We start from the raw sequence: 12,366 nt of genomic DNA on the forward strand, positions 1-12,366 counted from the left end.
TGGTTAAGCAATAGGTTGATAAGAGTGCACTCCAAAAGCTTAGAAGTGAAAATAGATATGCTTACTTTAAAGGTTGACAGGTGGGCAAAAATTCTATAAGATAACGATCTTCCGCAAACAGTTCTAACTCAGCATCCAGCGTCAAAGACAACAGCTAAGGATACCTGCTGCCCTTTGCCTCTATACCCCTGATGTACTAATGTTACAGCTTCTGGCCGCCTCCAGTGGTGTCATAGGAGAAGAGCAGCGGGCTCCCCCCTCACCGGTTTGCCCAGGAAACGTGTCCCTCTTCTCTTACAAACCCCCCCCCCCCGCCCCGCGTGACCTGCAGTGATTCATCCAACGGGCTCCAGGTAGCTTCTGGGGTGGGAAGTCAGCTGAAGCAAATCCGGGGTGGATTTCAAGGCCATTCTAATTCAATTTTTCATTTTGTTAAAAGTGTAAATTTGCATTTGTTACAATGTTACCAATAATGAGTGGCATTTGAAGTTGAGCTTTTGGGGGAAGAAAAAAACCCAGGTTGAAATATTAATTAGATTTCCTTAAAAAGTGGTTTTTAACATTTGTTTATGGCATTTGTAGGTTGCTTTTCTCCTTGAAGGGACCCTAAGGAATTCACAGCAACAGACTGAACACAATTTGCCAATTCAAACAAAAGAGTACAATTAAACAAAACAAACGGATCATGGGCTGGTTTTGAGGAACGACGCTGTCTAACACAGGCCGTGGGCGAAGGCCCTTTCATTCTTGCCCCACGGCTAACACCCAAGGACTGCTGCTTCTGGCCACACCCAGAATTTAATATTAGCAAGGAGAAAGGACAACTTATTCTGCTGAGTTTCATGGAGAGCATGCTTCAAAAATCAAAAATTTGAAACCTTACTTGAAAATTTTAAAATGTAAATTTCACCATTACATTATATTTTCAAAAAAAAATCAGATCAGATCTAACTCCCAGGGGTGTCTGTTTGCTGAAAGTTGCACAGAGCTCCTTCCTTCTTCTGGAAAGCCTTCATGTGTGTGTCTTCAGAGCTACAAGACAGAGGAGATGTTAGATACCTCCCCCCCCACCGCCCCAGATACCCTATTAAGTGCCCTGGTTCTCCTCCCCAAGCCGTCCCCACCGAGGCAAGTGGCCCACCCTTCAGTCGTCTGCAGGCCCCTCTTCTTCTGGCCCCTAGCAGGCTTTCAGAAGTCATCTTCAACACAAAATTGCCACTTCCTTCCTGTGCGAACACAGGGCTAGGCCCATCTTCTGCTGCTTGAGGCTCAGTTGCTGGAAGAGCAACCCATGTGATGCAGCCGTTTCCTGTGCATTTCCCGGCCTCTGAGGTTAGCGTGCGTCAGCGGGGTGCTCACCTTCAATCTCTGGTGCTGCTTTGCCTTGCCTGCTGTTTGATTCACTCTGGAGGGACAATCATGTTGCGCCGCAAGCCGTCCAACGCCAGTGAGAAGGATCCAACCCAGAAGAGGAAGGTAAGTGTGGGAGGCACTGAGGCTCCCTTCCCTTCCTTAAGACCATCACGTCTCGGTAAACGTGGCCATGGCACCTGGGCATCGTTAACCTGAGTATGCTCGGCCAGGACTGGCCCGATGGTTTGGGGGCCACAATATTCTTTTAGGGTTGCCAACATAACATTGGGCAAGCAGAGAAGTGCGTTCCTACGTCTCTTGTGATGCAATGCGGCTGCACAGGACACTGCAGTGCGCTGATCTGGTGGCACTGGGTTAAGCGGCCGATCTTGGATCGGGGTTGCCTGCTTGGTTTCCAGGATCTGTTTACTGCAAGAACAACGCCCATTTTGCAAGGGAATGAGAGGTTTCCTCAGCAGTAACCATGTTCATTCATTGGGATGACGGACAGTAATTCTGCAGGGAAATCCTTCCCTACTCCTACTGCAGCCTCACACCATGGAAAATGGCACCTGTTGAGGCTCTGCTGGAAGGAAAAAGTGGAGCTAGCACTTCCTGTATCTCAGAACCGCAGCACTGGAAGCAGGGAGCAATAATGGATCCCTGTAATCCAAACCCAGAAACCAGAGAGGTTAACATTCCACTTCGTCCGTTTTTCCCCAGGGATGGGATCTCTTTCCTTCTCCTTGCTGGAGGGATGCTGTTCCCTCCGTCCACATCCTTGCCTGCTCCTCCCTCAAACATACTCTCCCTCTCGGAGGGCCACAGAAACACAGTGAGAAATTCCAAAAGAATGGCACTGTTTCAAGAGTTAACCGGCTTATCGAGGGCTGAGCTTTGCTAGGCAACAGTTTATTTCATCAGCTGCATCCACGTAGCATCATCTCAGACCACTGAACGCCTCTGATGAAACAGGCTGCTGCCTACCAGATCTCACGCCACATTAAATCCCTTAGGCTGAGTACAGGCAAATAGCTTTTCAGAGAATACTGGCCATTATGCACCGCACACACTTTCATTTTGATTGTCCCGCAGCCGTCTCTTGGCCAAATCGGCTTTGTAGGCTTTTGTAGTGTTTCGAGCTGTAGCCAGGCAAAGTTAAAACAAATCTGCAGAAGTATGACCAGTGCAATAGATGAGTGTACGATTGGGTGTGCTGCACTGTGGTTCCTGTTCTTCCAAGGAAGAGGGCATGCACAGTTCGCGTTGGGTCATTGCAATAATCAGCTTTTGCACGGGTGCGAAACGAGAGCTCTTTGCTCTTGGCGTTGCAAATCCGGTGTGTCTGGACTGCAATCCCCACCCCCACCCCCACTTTGCTGAACGCATTGAGGTGTGCATTCTGGTTCACTGATATTTGCATTTCCAGACCCTGAATGCGCATAAGCTCGACATAAGCTTGATAGTGTCTGCAGTGCCTCTGTTGTGAAGTGAGTGAAAAAACAACCCAGAAACTTCCTCCACATTTGCTGCTCTCCCAGGTGTTTGAGTATCAAGAGGTGCAGGCGCTAAGCCACTTCCTCTGCTTACTGCTGAATAAGTGTTGACTTTGAGCAACACTTCAAAAAGGCCTGAGCAGCAGACAAAAGCGTGGGGCCCAAGGACATGGGGAAACAGCCAGGCTGCCTTAGATCAGTGATGCGTCTGTCTATAACCCAGGATCCTCTCTCTGACACCAGGCCACACCAAGTGCTCCAAAGTATATCTTAAACATGGTTATAGGGAGTTTGTGCCCGCAGAGAAAGAAATGGCTGGGGCCACTCCAAGAGGATGCTGACCGCCATGGTCTTTCTTGGGACTAGGCAGATCAGTGGAAACAGGTGGGACACACATTGCTTGCCCAAAAAATTTAGTAAAAAGTCCAGTAGCTCCTTTAAGACTAACCAACTTTATTGAAGCATAAGCTTTCGAGAACCACAGCTCTCTTTGTCAGATGAGACAAAGACGAAGTCATTCTCTACTGAGCATCCTTTGCCTTATCTATGGGGAGTCACAGTGCTGTTTACATTACACAGGAAGGAAATATAGCCCTTGGCTCTGTCCAAACGTATCCTGAATGGTAGTCTTATGGACAGCAGAATCAGGGAAGAGTTTTCCCTTTTCCTCCACCAGCTCACGGTTCCTTAGACAGGTCCCTTTCCCAGGTTAACAAATGAGACACTTCACAACCTGATGAAATGAGCTCTGAGTCATGAAGGTTCGTGCTGGAGGGAAGGTTGTCAGCCTTTGAGTGCTGCCTGGACTCCTGTTCCTGTCGATCCTAGCCTAGTTTTTAACTCGTCCCTCAATAGCTGGGGAGGTGCTGCGGCTCAGAGAGAACCCTGCTGGGTCAGGGGTCCCACATTCCACCCCGGGCATCTCCACCTAAATGAACATAAGGCCCTTTCTCTGCCTGACACCTTAGAAAGCCAAAGTAGGCAGTATGGAGAATGGTCAGAGGCAGCTTCATCTGCCCACCCTTTGCCATCACCCCTGCTTTCGCTGGGTGGCCTTTTTCTTTCTTAGTAACCCGTCCATCTCTTGCTTCCTCCGCCAGCTGTCTCTGCAGCGGTCCAGCAGTTTCAAGGACTTCGCCAAGACCAAGCCCAGTTCCCCCATTACAAGTGAGAAGGAGTTCAGCCTGGAGGAGGAGGCAAGTCTCCCAGCTCTTCCCGGCCTTGGCGAGCTCAGCCACCCACCCCAGCTGGCCGCTTCCCTCTGCCATCGGCCATACGATCCCCCTTCTAGCTCCTTGTTTTCCCTGCACGTGACTTTTGCCACCACTACCCCTACTTGAGTACTTCTCCTGCGCACCTGGATGCTGTCATTTTAATAGTCTTCAGACCTAGCCGTGGTGGTTGGCTGCAGCTTTCCCTCTTCATTGGTCAGCACCCTAAACCAAAACAATGACTACCGTTTTCCCAGTAGTATTCTCTCTTGTGCACATGCTCCATCAAGGGGGCCACAACCTGACCTATCCTTTTTTGAAACTGAAATCCCACAGCTGCACAGAATGGCAGCCATCTTCATTTGAAGCTGGGTATCGGTAGAAGGGTCTAGGCTGGGAAGGGATCAACTAGACCCAGCAGTGGATTTTAATCTCCTGGCACCTTGCCTCCTAGACCAATTGCCTCTTTATTCAGGTCTCAGAAAGCAACACTCCAAATGCTCTGCCCAGCCCAGATGACTCCGGGAAAAGCAGCAGCTTAAAGCTGGGCCGGCGGTGGAAAGCTGCCATCTCTCGCACCATGAACCGGAAGACCGGCAAGGCAGCAGCCAGAGCGCTGGCTGAGCAGGTGAGCAGAGCAGTGAAGCTGGGCTAGGCGGGGGTGGAAATCTCCTGGCCAACCATGGTCTGGCTCAGAAAGCATCACCGACATTCAGGGCTTCCAAAGACAGCTGGGGCCAGGCCACCTGTCCTTGTATATATGCTGCTAAAAGTGATGCCTTCATAAGGTTGCCAACCTCCAGGTGGGACCTGGAGATTTCCCAAAATTACAACTGATCTCCAAAGTACAGAGATCAGCTCCCCTGGAGAAAATGGCTGCTTTGGAGCGTGGACTCAAGGGCACTATACTCCACTGAAGCCCCTCCCTTCCCCAAAACATGCCCTCCACAGGCTCCACCCCCAAATCTCCAGGAATTCCCCAACCCAAAGCAGGCAGCCCTACTTGAGGAACTGAGTGATGGGCATGACTCTGCCATAATAAGTGTGTGTTTTGCCTTCACAGGGTTGTACATTCAGTTCTCCCCTCCTGCCCCAGCCCTCCTGGGAAAGGGACCTTAAGTTGTAAAGTTGGGGAAGAATCTTTGGCTTAGGCTTGGAAACTGATTCCACGCTAGGCTTTATTACCCATTCCTGACTAACCACTCCTGTGGTTAGTCAGGAATGGGTAATAAAGCCAAGGCCATCAACCCAGTCTGGGCTCTCTGCCTTAAGAATAAAGGGGGACACATGGTAGGAATCTTGCTTTGTTTCAGGGGGAGCTTGATGAGGACACAGCTGGATCTCTCCTGCACAGCCCTATGGATAAAGAAGCCCTCATCTTCCCAGAACCAGCGGAAGATATTCACTCACCCAGCACTCCTCAGAGCCCGAGTGGTGAGTGGGGCAGGGGGCAAAGCTCAGCTTGAAGATAGCAAGAAATGGCACGGTTATCTCCTAGCCCAGCATGGAAAGTATATAGAACCGGATCCTGGAGTTCAGTATCCCAGCTTAGCCTGGGCTTGTCGGAGCCTGGGAGCTAAGCAGGGTCAGCCACAGTCAGTACTTGGATGGGAGATCACCAAATGAGACTGAGGTTGCTATGCCGCCTCTGCTCGTCTGTTGCCAGGAACGCCCTGTGGATGGGGTCACCCTGTTGATTGCAACTCCATGGCATGTTCTTCTTGAAGTTACACTACTTCAGACTGTAGGGATCTGTGAGTGGGGGGGGGAGTGTCACATAATATCCCCACACATGGAAAAGCTAATATACCAAGGACAAGAATCCAAGCCAATCTGATATACTAGCTTTCTGTGTGCAAGGCATTTCTTAGAATTTCATCATGTGAGCTGTTCACCCGCAGTCTGAAGTGGTGCAGGCGAGACATGGGTTTATCAGATCTCTGCGAGAACTAGACCTCGTTGTTAAGGGTTATAAGGCTTTTCTGGAGGTGAGAATGTAGGGCAGACAAACCGACACATGCATTTGTGTGTGCACGAACCCCATTCTCCACCCAGACATCTCTTGAGCCAAACAGACCCTAACCTCAGCAGCTTCCCCTCACCTCCCACCATGAGATTAAAACATGCAATTGAAAGCTGAATCCTTTCTCAGAGCCAAGCTACAAGTGACGCCTGACACAGGTTGGACTCTTATTCAGCTTCCCTCAAGTTTTGATGGGAAATGTAGGCGTCCTGGTCTTGCAGCTTGGCTCTCCATTACAGCTGCAAGACCAGGACGCCTACATTTCCCATCAAAACTTGAGGGAAGCTGACAAGTGTCCAACCTGTGTCAGGCGTCACTTGTTGCTTGGCTCTCAGGCTCTGCTCTTCGCTGCTTAGAGCTAGGAGCAGCAGCCTGTGTCCATCCTTTGTTCCCAGGACTGCTTTCCGGTGCTCCTGGCTGGGCAGGTCAGCTCAGCCTTGACAAATAATTTCTCCTTTGCCTTCCCCACCTCAACCCCCGCCCCCATCTTGCCCTGCAGCCAGCTCTACTTCCAGAACATGTAGGGTTAGAGGCTGCAGCTCCCTTGTTCTTTTGAATGACATTCAGGACAGATTGGCAGGGAATGCAAGTTGATCCCCTTCCCCTTCTGACTGTTTTTTGCACTGAAGATCCCAGTTATTTAAGTTGGAGGGGGGCTCAAAGGGCTGGGATCCAGGGCATGAGCCAACAGGTGGATTTTGTATGCCTTGGTGGAAAGGCTTTTCTGAGTCGGTCAGATTGGGTGGAAAGGCTGCCAAGGATTTCCCCCACCCTTCTTTTCCTGTGATGTGTGGCTGCATTGCACGTTGCTTCTTGCTGTGTAAGCAGCTACCTGTGTACCTGGCTAGCTGCTAGCTGGATTGCGCAGCAGGCTTGGGCAAGAGACGCTTTTTGTTTTGTGACAGCAGGCATGACTGATATGAGACCACGTGCAGCCTGCTCTTGCCCCCACAAGCCTGGAATTCAGTACTGTGTGCAGGATCGGGAGAAAGTCAGCCATTTTCCTCAGCCTGGGGTGTGATACTTGTGAATTCAGGGAGGGTTGGGGTGGGGGGTTTGTCCCAGGCAGCAGCAATAGGAAGGAATGGAGACTCTTTCTGCCTGTTGCGTCTCTCCTTCACACCATCAAGAAGAAGTCAGGAGAGCAAACTGAACCCGCCTCTCCCTGCTTCCCACCTTTCTCCTATCCTCTTCCTCCAGTAGGCAGTGATTTGTTTGATCCCAAACTGATGGGGCACAGCAGCGGCAGGAAGAAGATGGAAGAGGACAGCCCTGTGCCATACAATGGCCCTTTCTGCGGCAAAGCCAGAGTTCACACAGACTTCATCCCTAGCCCCTATGACAAGGACTCGCTGAAACTTCAGGTGGGTAACTCGCCTGCTTTGCATTTCTGTTCCTGGCAGCCAGGGGTCCTTCTCTTTCGCACACAACCCTCTCTTTCAAGCCAAACTGTTCATTAGCATTTCAAAGGACCAGGAGCCCTCCAGCTGTGACTGCCGGTGCCCAGAAGCTGGAAGATGTTGATTCTCTTGCTCAAAAACCAAGATGAAAGCAAGGAGGGAGGGAGGCTCAAAATCCTTTCCCCCCACCCCCAGGTGTGTATTTTAGTTCTGCTTCACCCCCCCCCCCTCAATAGTACTGTCATCTACAATTGATGTGCAGCAGATTAACTACTGGCAAGACAGGAAAGGGCTAGCTTAGCTCAGCTCTTCTTTTCTCCTTCCCCTCCCTTTAATAATGATGCCCTCAAGGCATCCCTCCCATAAGCAGAAACATGGACTCCCCCCCTCCCCAACCCTCTTGCAGTACAATGTGCCTTTGTGCCAAGCTGGCTGGATCTCTCCCCCCAATACTCCAATCACAACTTCTTAGAAGTTCTGCTGTTACTAATTTTAAAATTGCCCAGGCTCTTTTTGGGTCACCACTGCTCCGTCCAATATTTTTGTAGCTCTGCCTTCCTGAACTCTGCTTTGTAGCTTTTGCTACAGCTGGCAGCAATGCCAACCCTTTACTAAAGCATTTTATTAGCTGCCTCCACCTAACAATTTGGAATCCTAACAAGCAAGGGAAGGAGCTACCAAGGCCCTCTTCCACAGCCTTTTCATCCTCTCCTAGCCAAAACATGGAAATGCCTGCAGGCCACATCATTGCCAGCGATCTTGGGAAGGATTGAATGAAAACCTGGCTCATCCTGAGGGGCACATCTGTGGGGGCACATCTGTGGGGGATGCTACTAAAAGGTGTGATTTTGCATTTGACACAGAAAGGGGACATCATCCGTATCATCGCCAAGCCCCCTGTAGGCACGTGGACAGGCATTCTGAACAACAAGATGGGCTCCTTCAAGTTCATTTATGTGGATATCATCCCAGAGGACCCTGTGCCAGTCCTAAACAGATGTTCACGAAGCAGGAGCAAGAGGCCCAAGCCCAAGACCCTGGAGGAACTGCTGGAGCGCATGAACCTGCAGGTGAGAGGATTGTCTCATTGAGCAAAGTCTGACAGGCGCGTGCGCATCCACGAGCACACAAATGCAGCAGCGCTAACACTGCGTCTCAAAGCACTGTGGCCAGAATTGAGAGACTGCCCGGAGTACACAGACCATAAGAGCCCTGCTGGATCAGACCAGTGGCCCGTCCAGTCTAGCATTCTGTTTCCTGCGAGGGCCAACCAGTTGTCCTGGAGGGCCAATGAAAAGTGTATAGAGGCCATGGCCCTCCCATCATGGGGCCTTCCAACACTGGGATTCAGAGTATCGTGACGTAGGGAATGACCTGGCATGTGTATTCACGTATCTACTCAACAATATCTAATTAGTTGTTGAGTAAGGAAACACTTTTGTCCATCCTGAAGCTATTACCCATCAACTTCATTGGGCTCCCCTGGGTTCTAGTGTTATGGGAGAGACCAGGAGCCCAGACCCATCATAAGGATTGTTTACACTGTGCACACAAACCACTTTACTTTTAATATGTAGAAAAGGAACTTGAACAACAGCGCCCTGTAAAGCACATGAGCTCCCACTTATTGCTAGTACTTGGAAGGGCGGGCATGAAGTTGCCGTTTCAAGTAGGGCAGAAAGAAGTGCAAGTACATTTTTGTACCAGCTTTTTGCCATTCACAAGCAGCAACACGTTCTTCAGAGCAGCTCTGGAAGGAACATCTTCCATTCCATCATGTTTCCAACAATGGGGAAAAAATTCTAGTAGCAGAACCTGGGATGTTTTGTGTAGAAGTTGGAACTCACCGTTTTAAAAACCCACCAGACCGAAATGATAACTGTTTTTCCACCATGGATGGAACAGGGCAGGAGATCAGTTTAATGGGTTTTTGAATAAGGCTACTGAGTCCATGCACTAAAGCTGCCATTTCAAGCATTTTCAGGGGCGGTTTGCAGGGCGATTGTGTATTCTACTGTTCCTTAGGGGGGAGATAGGGGGATTGAGCCAAGAACAGATTTGTGACTGCCTGGCACTGGTGCAGAAGTAGTTCATGTATACATATACCAGGTCATTCCCTACATAGTGACCAGTCATTCCAAAATTTTCCTAGACATGGCATTAATGAGTAGCAAGGTAAAAGGTAACGGTAGTCCCCTGCGCAAGCATCGAGTCATTACTGACCTATGGGGGGATGTTGCATCACGACGTTTTCTTGGCAGACTTTTTACAGGGTGGTTTGCCATTGCCTTCCCCAGTCATCTTCAGATTCCAAGAGGTTGCACTTCTGAGCCCCCGTTTCATGACAGAATTCTAACTCTCACCACATTGTATTGTCAAAGGCTTTCACGGCCAGAGAACGATGGTTGTTGTGGGTTTTCCGGGCTGTATTGCCGTGGTCTTGGCACTGTAGTTCCTGACGTTTCGCCAGCAGCTGTGGCTGGCATCTTCAGAGGTGTAGCACCAAAAGACAGAGATCTCTCAGTATCACACCTCTGTCTTTTGGTGCTACACCTCTGAAGATGCCAGCCACAGCTGCTGGCGAAACATCAGGAACTACAATGCCAAGACCACGGCAATACAGCCCGGAAAACCCACAACCATCTCACCACATTGTTTTGCCTAAGCCCAATTAGCTTCTAATCCAGAAATTCCCCATCTCTTGTGTATTAAAAGCAGTTCTTTTGGGTCCAGGGGGGCCGGGTCACAAGCTCATTCACTTTCAGCTCACCTGTGGGAAAGCTGCGAAGGACCAGCAAGATGAGTTTCCTTATCCAAGATCTGCTGTATCACTCTTAACCTCACCTTGACCCACACCAGAGCCAGGGGTAGCCTCACCAGTTGTACTTAAGTTGCTTTTGTGAAGAACTCTTGCTCCTTTTCCCCTCGCAAACAGTGGCAGTTTAAAATTAGGCTGCTAAACAAAACCATCATACAGCCCTCCCCCCCACCCATTGGCTTTCCTCCAGCTTCACCTGCACTTTCCTAAACCTGTTTTGGGACCATCTTTCCCGTGTTTGGAAAATTGCCCCCTTCCCCCCAATTCAGCACCCCTTCCAGTTGCAACTGCCACCACCACCCCTTTCACCACTGGGCTTTTTAACTTTTTTAAAAAATGGTAGTAATGGATATACTGTTATGTGTCATTACACTAACAATATTCCTGCTGCCTTTTCTTAAAGAGGGGGAAAAGCACGCCAGAAGGGTTTGGGGGAGATGGGAAGGATGGCACGCAAAAAAGCTACAGTGTATAGAAAATCCCTGTGGCCCCATTGCGTTTGTATTCAAAGCAGCAATCAGAGCAAAACGGGGAATCACACTTGTGTAAAAGTAACCCTAATGCCCTGCAGGCAGGCTTTACATAGTCTAGAAACTCTCCCCGAACTCAGTAAGGATGAGGGGGTAGTAGCCACAGTAACTGAAGTTCTGAGGTCCAATAAAACTACCCTACCCAGCTGGCTGTGCTCCCTACCCAGGAACACTCCTCGACCTTACTCCTGAACGGCTACCAGACCCTGGAGGACTTCAAGGAGCTACAGGAGACTCACCTGAACGAGCTGAACATCACTGACCCCCAACACCGTGCCAAGCTCCTTACGGCTGCAGATCTACTACTGGATTATGACAGTAAGCACCCCCAGAGCTCCTTTCTTCCTCTTACCTTAAGGCTGACCCTGCTACAAGGACTAATAATCCCTTGAGAAGGAGGCCATGGTGGTGGTGGGGGCTTCCAAATGTAGCAGGGATCCTACCCCCCCGCCCTTTCACAACTGCTGTAGCCATGGCTTCTTATGCCAAGGCAAAGAGGACTAACTGTGGGGAGGAGGTGCATCAGGATAGTGACCCAGAGCCTTTACTAGGATCTTATATTCTTGGCAGCTGTAATTTCAAGAACATGCATCCTCACTGTATAATTTCTCTCTCCACAGCAAGCAGCGAAGCTGAAGAAGAAGGAGGGAGCTTAGAGCCTCAGCAGGCACCTGAAGAGCCAAAGGGGGACATCCCGCGGGATTCTGGCTGTTTTGAAGGGGCAGAGATGCTGGACAATGTGCGGGAGGACTCCCAGTTAGAGGAAGGATCGCAGTCCCTATCACTGGCTGGGTCCTCCTGAGTGGAGCCCCTCCCTTGGGCCTCCTTGCCTTGAAGTCGGGAGTCGCAGTTGCACTGCAAGGACAAAGCACAATCTTCCTCTTTGGACAAGCAAAACCTCCAGCTGGACAGTCTGAGCAAAAGGATCTGCCCACGGAAGTGTTTTTGCATTGAAACAGGCTGTGCTTCAGACATTTTTTCCAGCTATGGACGCAACATACCCACAACTCAGGAAAAGGGAGCTGATTGAACAGAAGAGGGCTACCATGTCTCGCACCTACCCCTACTTGATTTAGAAAAAAGTCTCCCGTCCTTCCCCCTTTCAGGGGAGGGTTGCAGCTTCAACCCACAGAGGAGCAGCAGACACTCAACGAGAGCCGTACTCAACACAGAATGCAACCTCTGCAGCTGCAGCTCCACTTTGTGCTGCATGACTGGAAAAGACGACCCTTGAGTTGAAAGCAGCAGCCAGCTACCAAGTGAGAAGGCAACATAGCAGCAGCCTGCCTTGACTGGGGAACAGAGGATGGATATTTTGCTTGCATTGCTAATAAATGCCTGGATGCTTGCAGTAGCAAGGCAAAGCAAAGGTCAATATCAGGTAGGCGCAACTAACAGAGCTGATAAGCACCACTGGGACTAAGCAGTCTGTGCTGTCACAGCCCGGGGGAAGGGGTTTTTATACTGCAAAAGGGGTTGAATCTGATGCCCATGATTCAGTCCGTGGCACCGGACTCTCAAATAAAACGCATCTC

The 12,366-nt window shown here is 50.0% G+C and overlaps 1 protein-coding gene across 2 annotated transcripts; it reads left to right on the forward strand.

Annotated features, from left to right (window-relative positions):
- Window positions 1-1,378: 1,378 nt before the first annotated feature.
- On the forward strand, window positions 1,379-12,349 carry SASH3 (SAM and SH3 domain containing 3). Of its 2 annotated transcripts, none has more exons than XM_054996513.1 (8): window positions 1,379-1,476; window positions 3,950-4,045; window positions 4,536-4,688; window positions 5,374-5,494; window positions 7,284-7,447; window positions 8,347-8,553; window positions 10,999-11,149; window positions 11,452-12,349. In XM_054996513.1, the coding sequence occupies exons 1-8, from the start codon at window positions 1,420-1,422 to the stop codon at window positions 11,631-11,633; spliced, it is 1,131 nt and encodes a 376-aa protein (XP_054852488.1). In that variant the 5' UTR covers window positions 1,379-1,419; the 3' UTR covers window positions 11,634-12,349. The 2 variants fall into 2 exon arrangements, with proteins under 2 accessions (XP_054852488.1, XP_054852489.1); XM_054996514.1 differs by having other exon boundaries at window positions 7,287-7,447.
- Window positions 12,350-12,366: the final 17 nt, after the last annotated feature.

This window comes from Eublepharis macularius, chromosome 13, assembly GCF_028583425.1.
Source record: "Eublepharis macularius isolate TG4126 chromosome 13, MPM_Emac_v1.0, whole genome shotgun sequence".
Lineage (NCBI taxonomy): Eukaryota > Metazoa > Chordata > Lepidosauria > Squamata > Eublepharidae > Eublepharis > Eublepharis macularius.

Coding starts and splice junctions, on each gene's coding strand:
- SASH3 (XM_054996513.1), top strand. CDS start 1,420: ATGTTGCGCCGCAAGCCGTCCAACGCCAGTGAGAAGGATCCAACCCAG. Junction 4,046..4,535: donor AGTTCAGCCTGGAGGAGGAG/GCAAGTCTCCCA, acceptor CTCTTTATTCAG/GTCTCAGAAAGCAACACTCC. Junction 11,150..11,451: donor TCTACTACTGGATTATGACA/GTAAGCACCCCC, acceptor CTCTCTCCACAG/CAAGCAGCGAAGCTGAAGAA.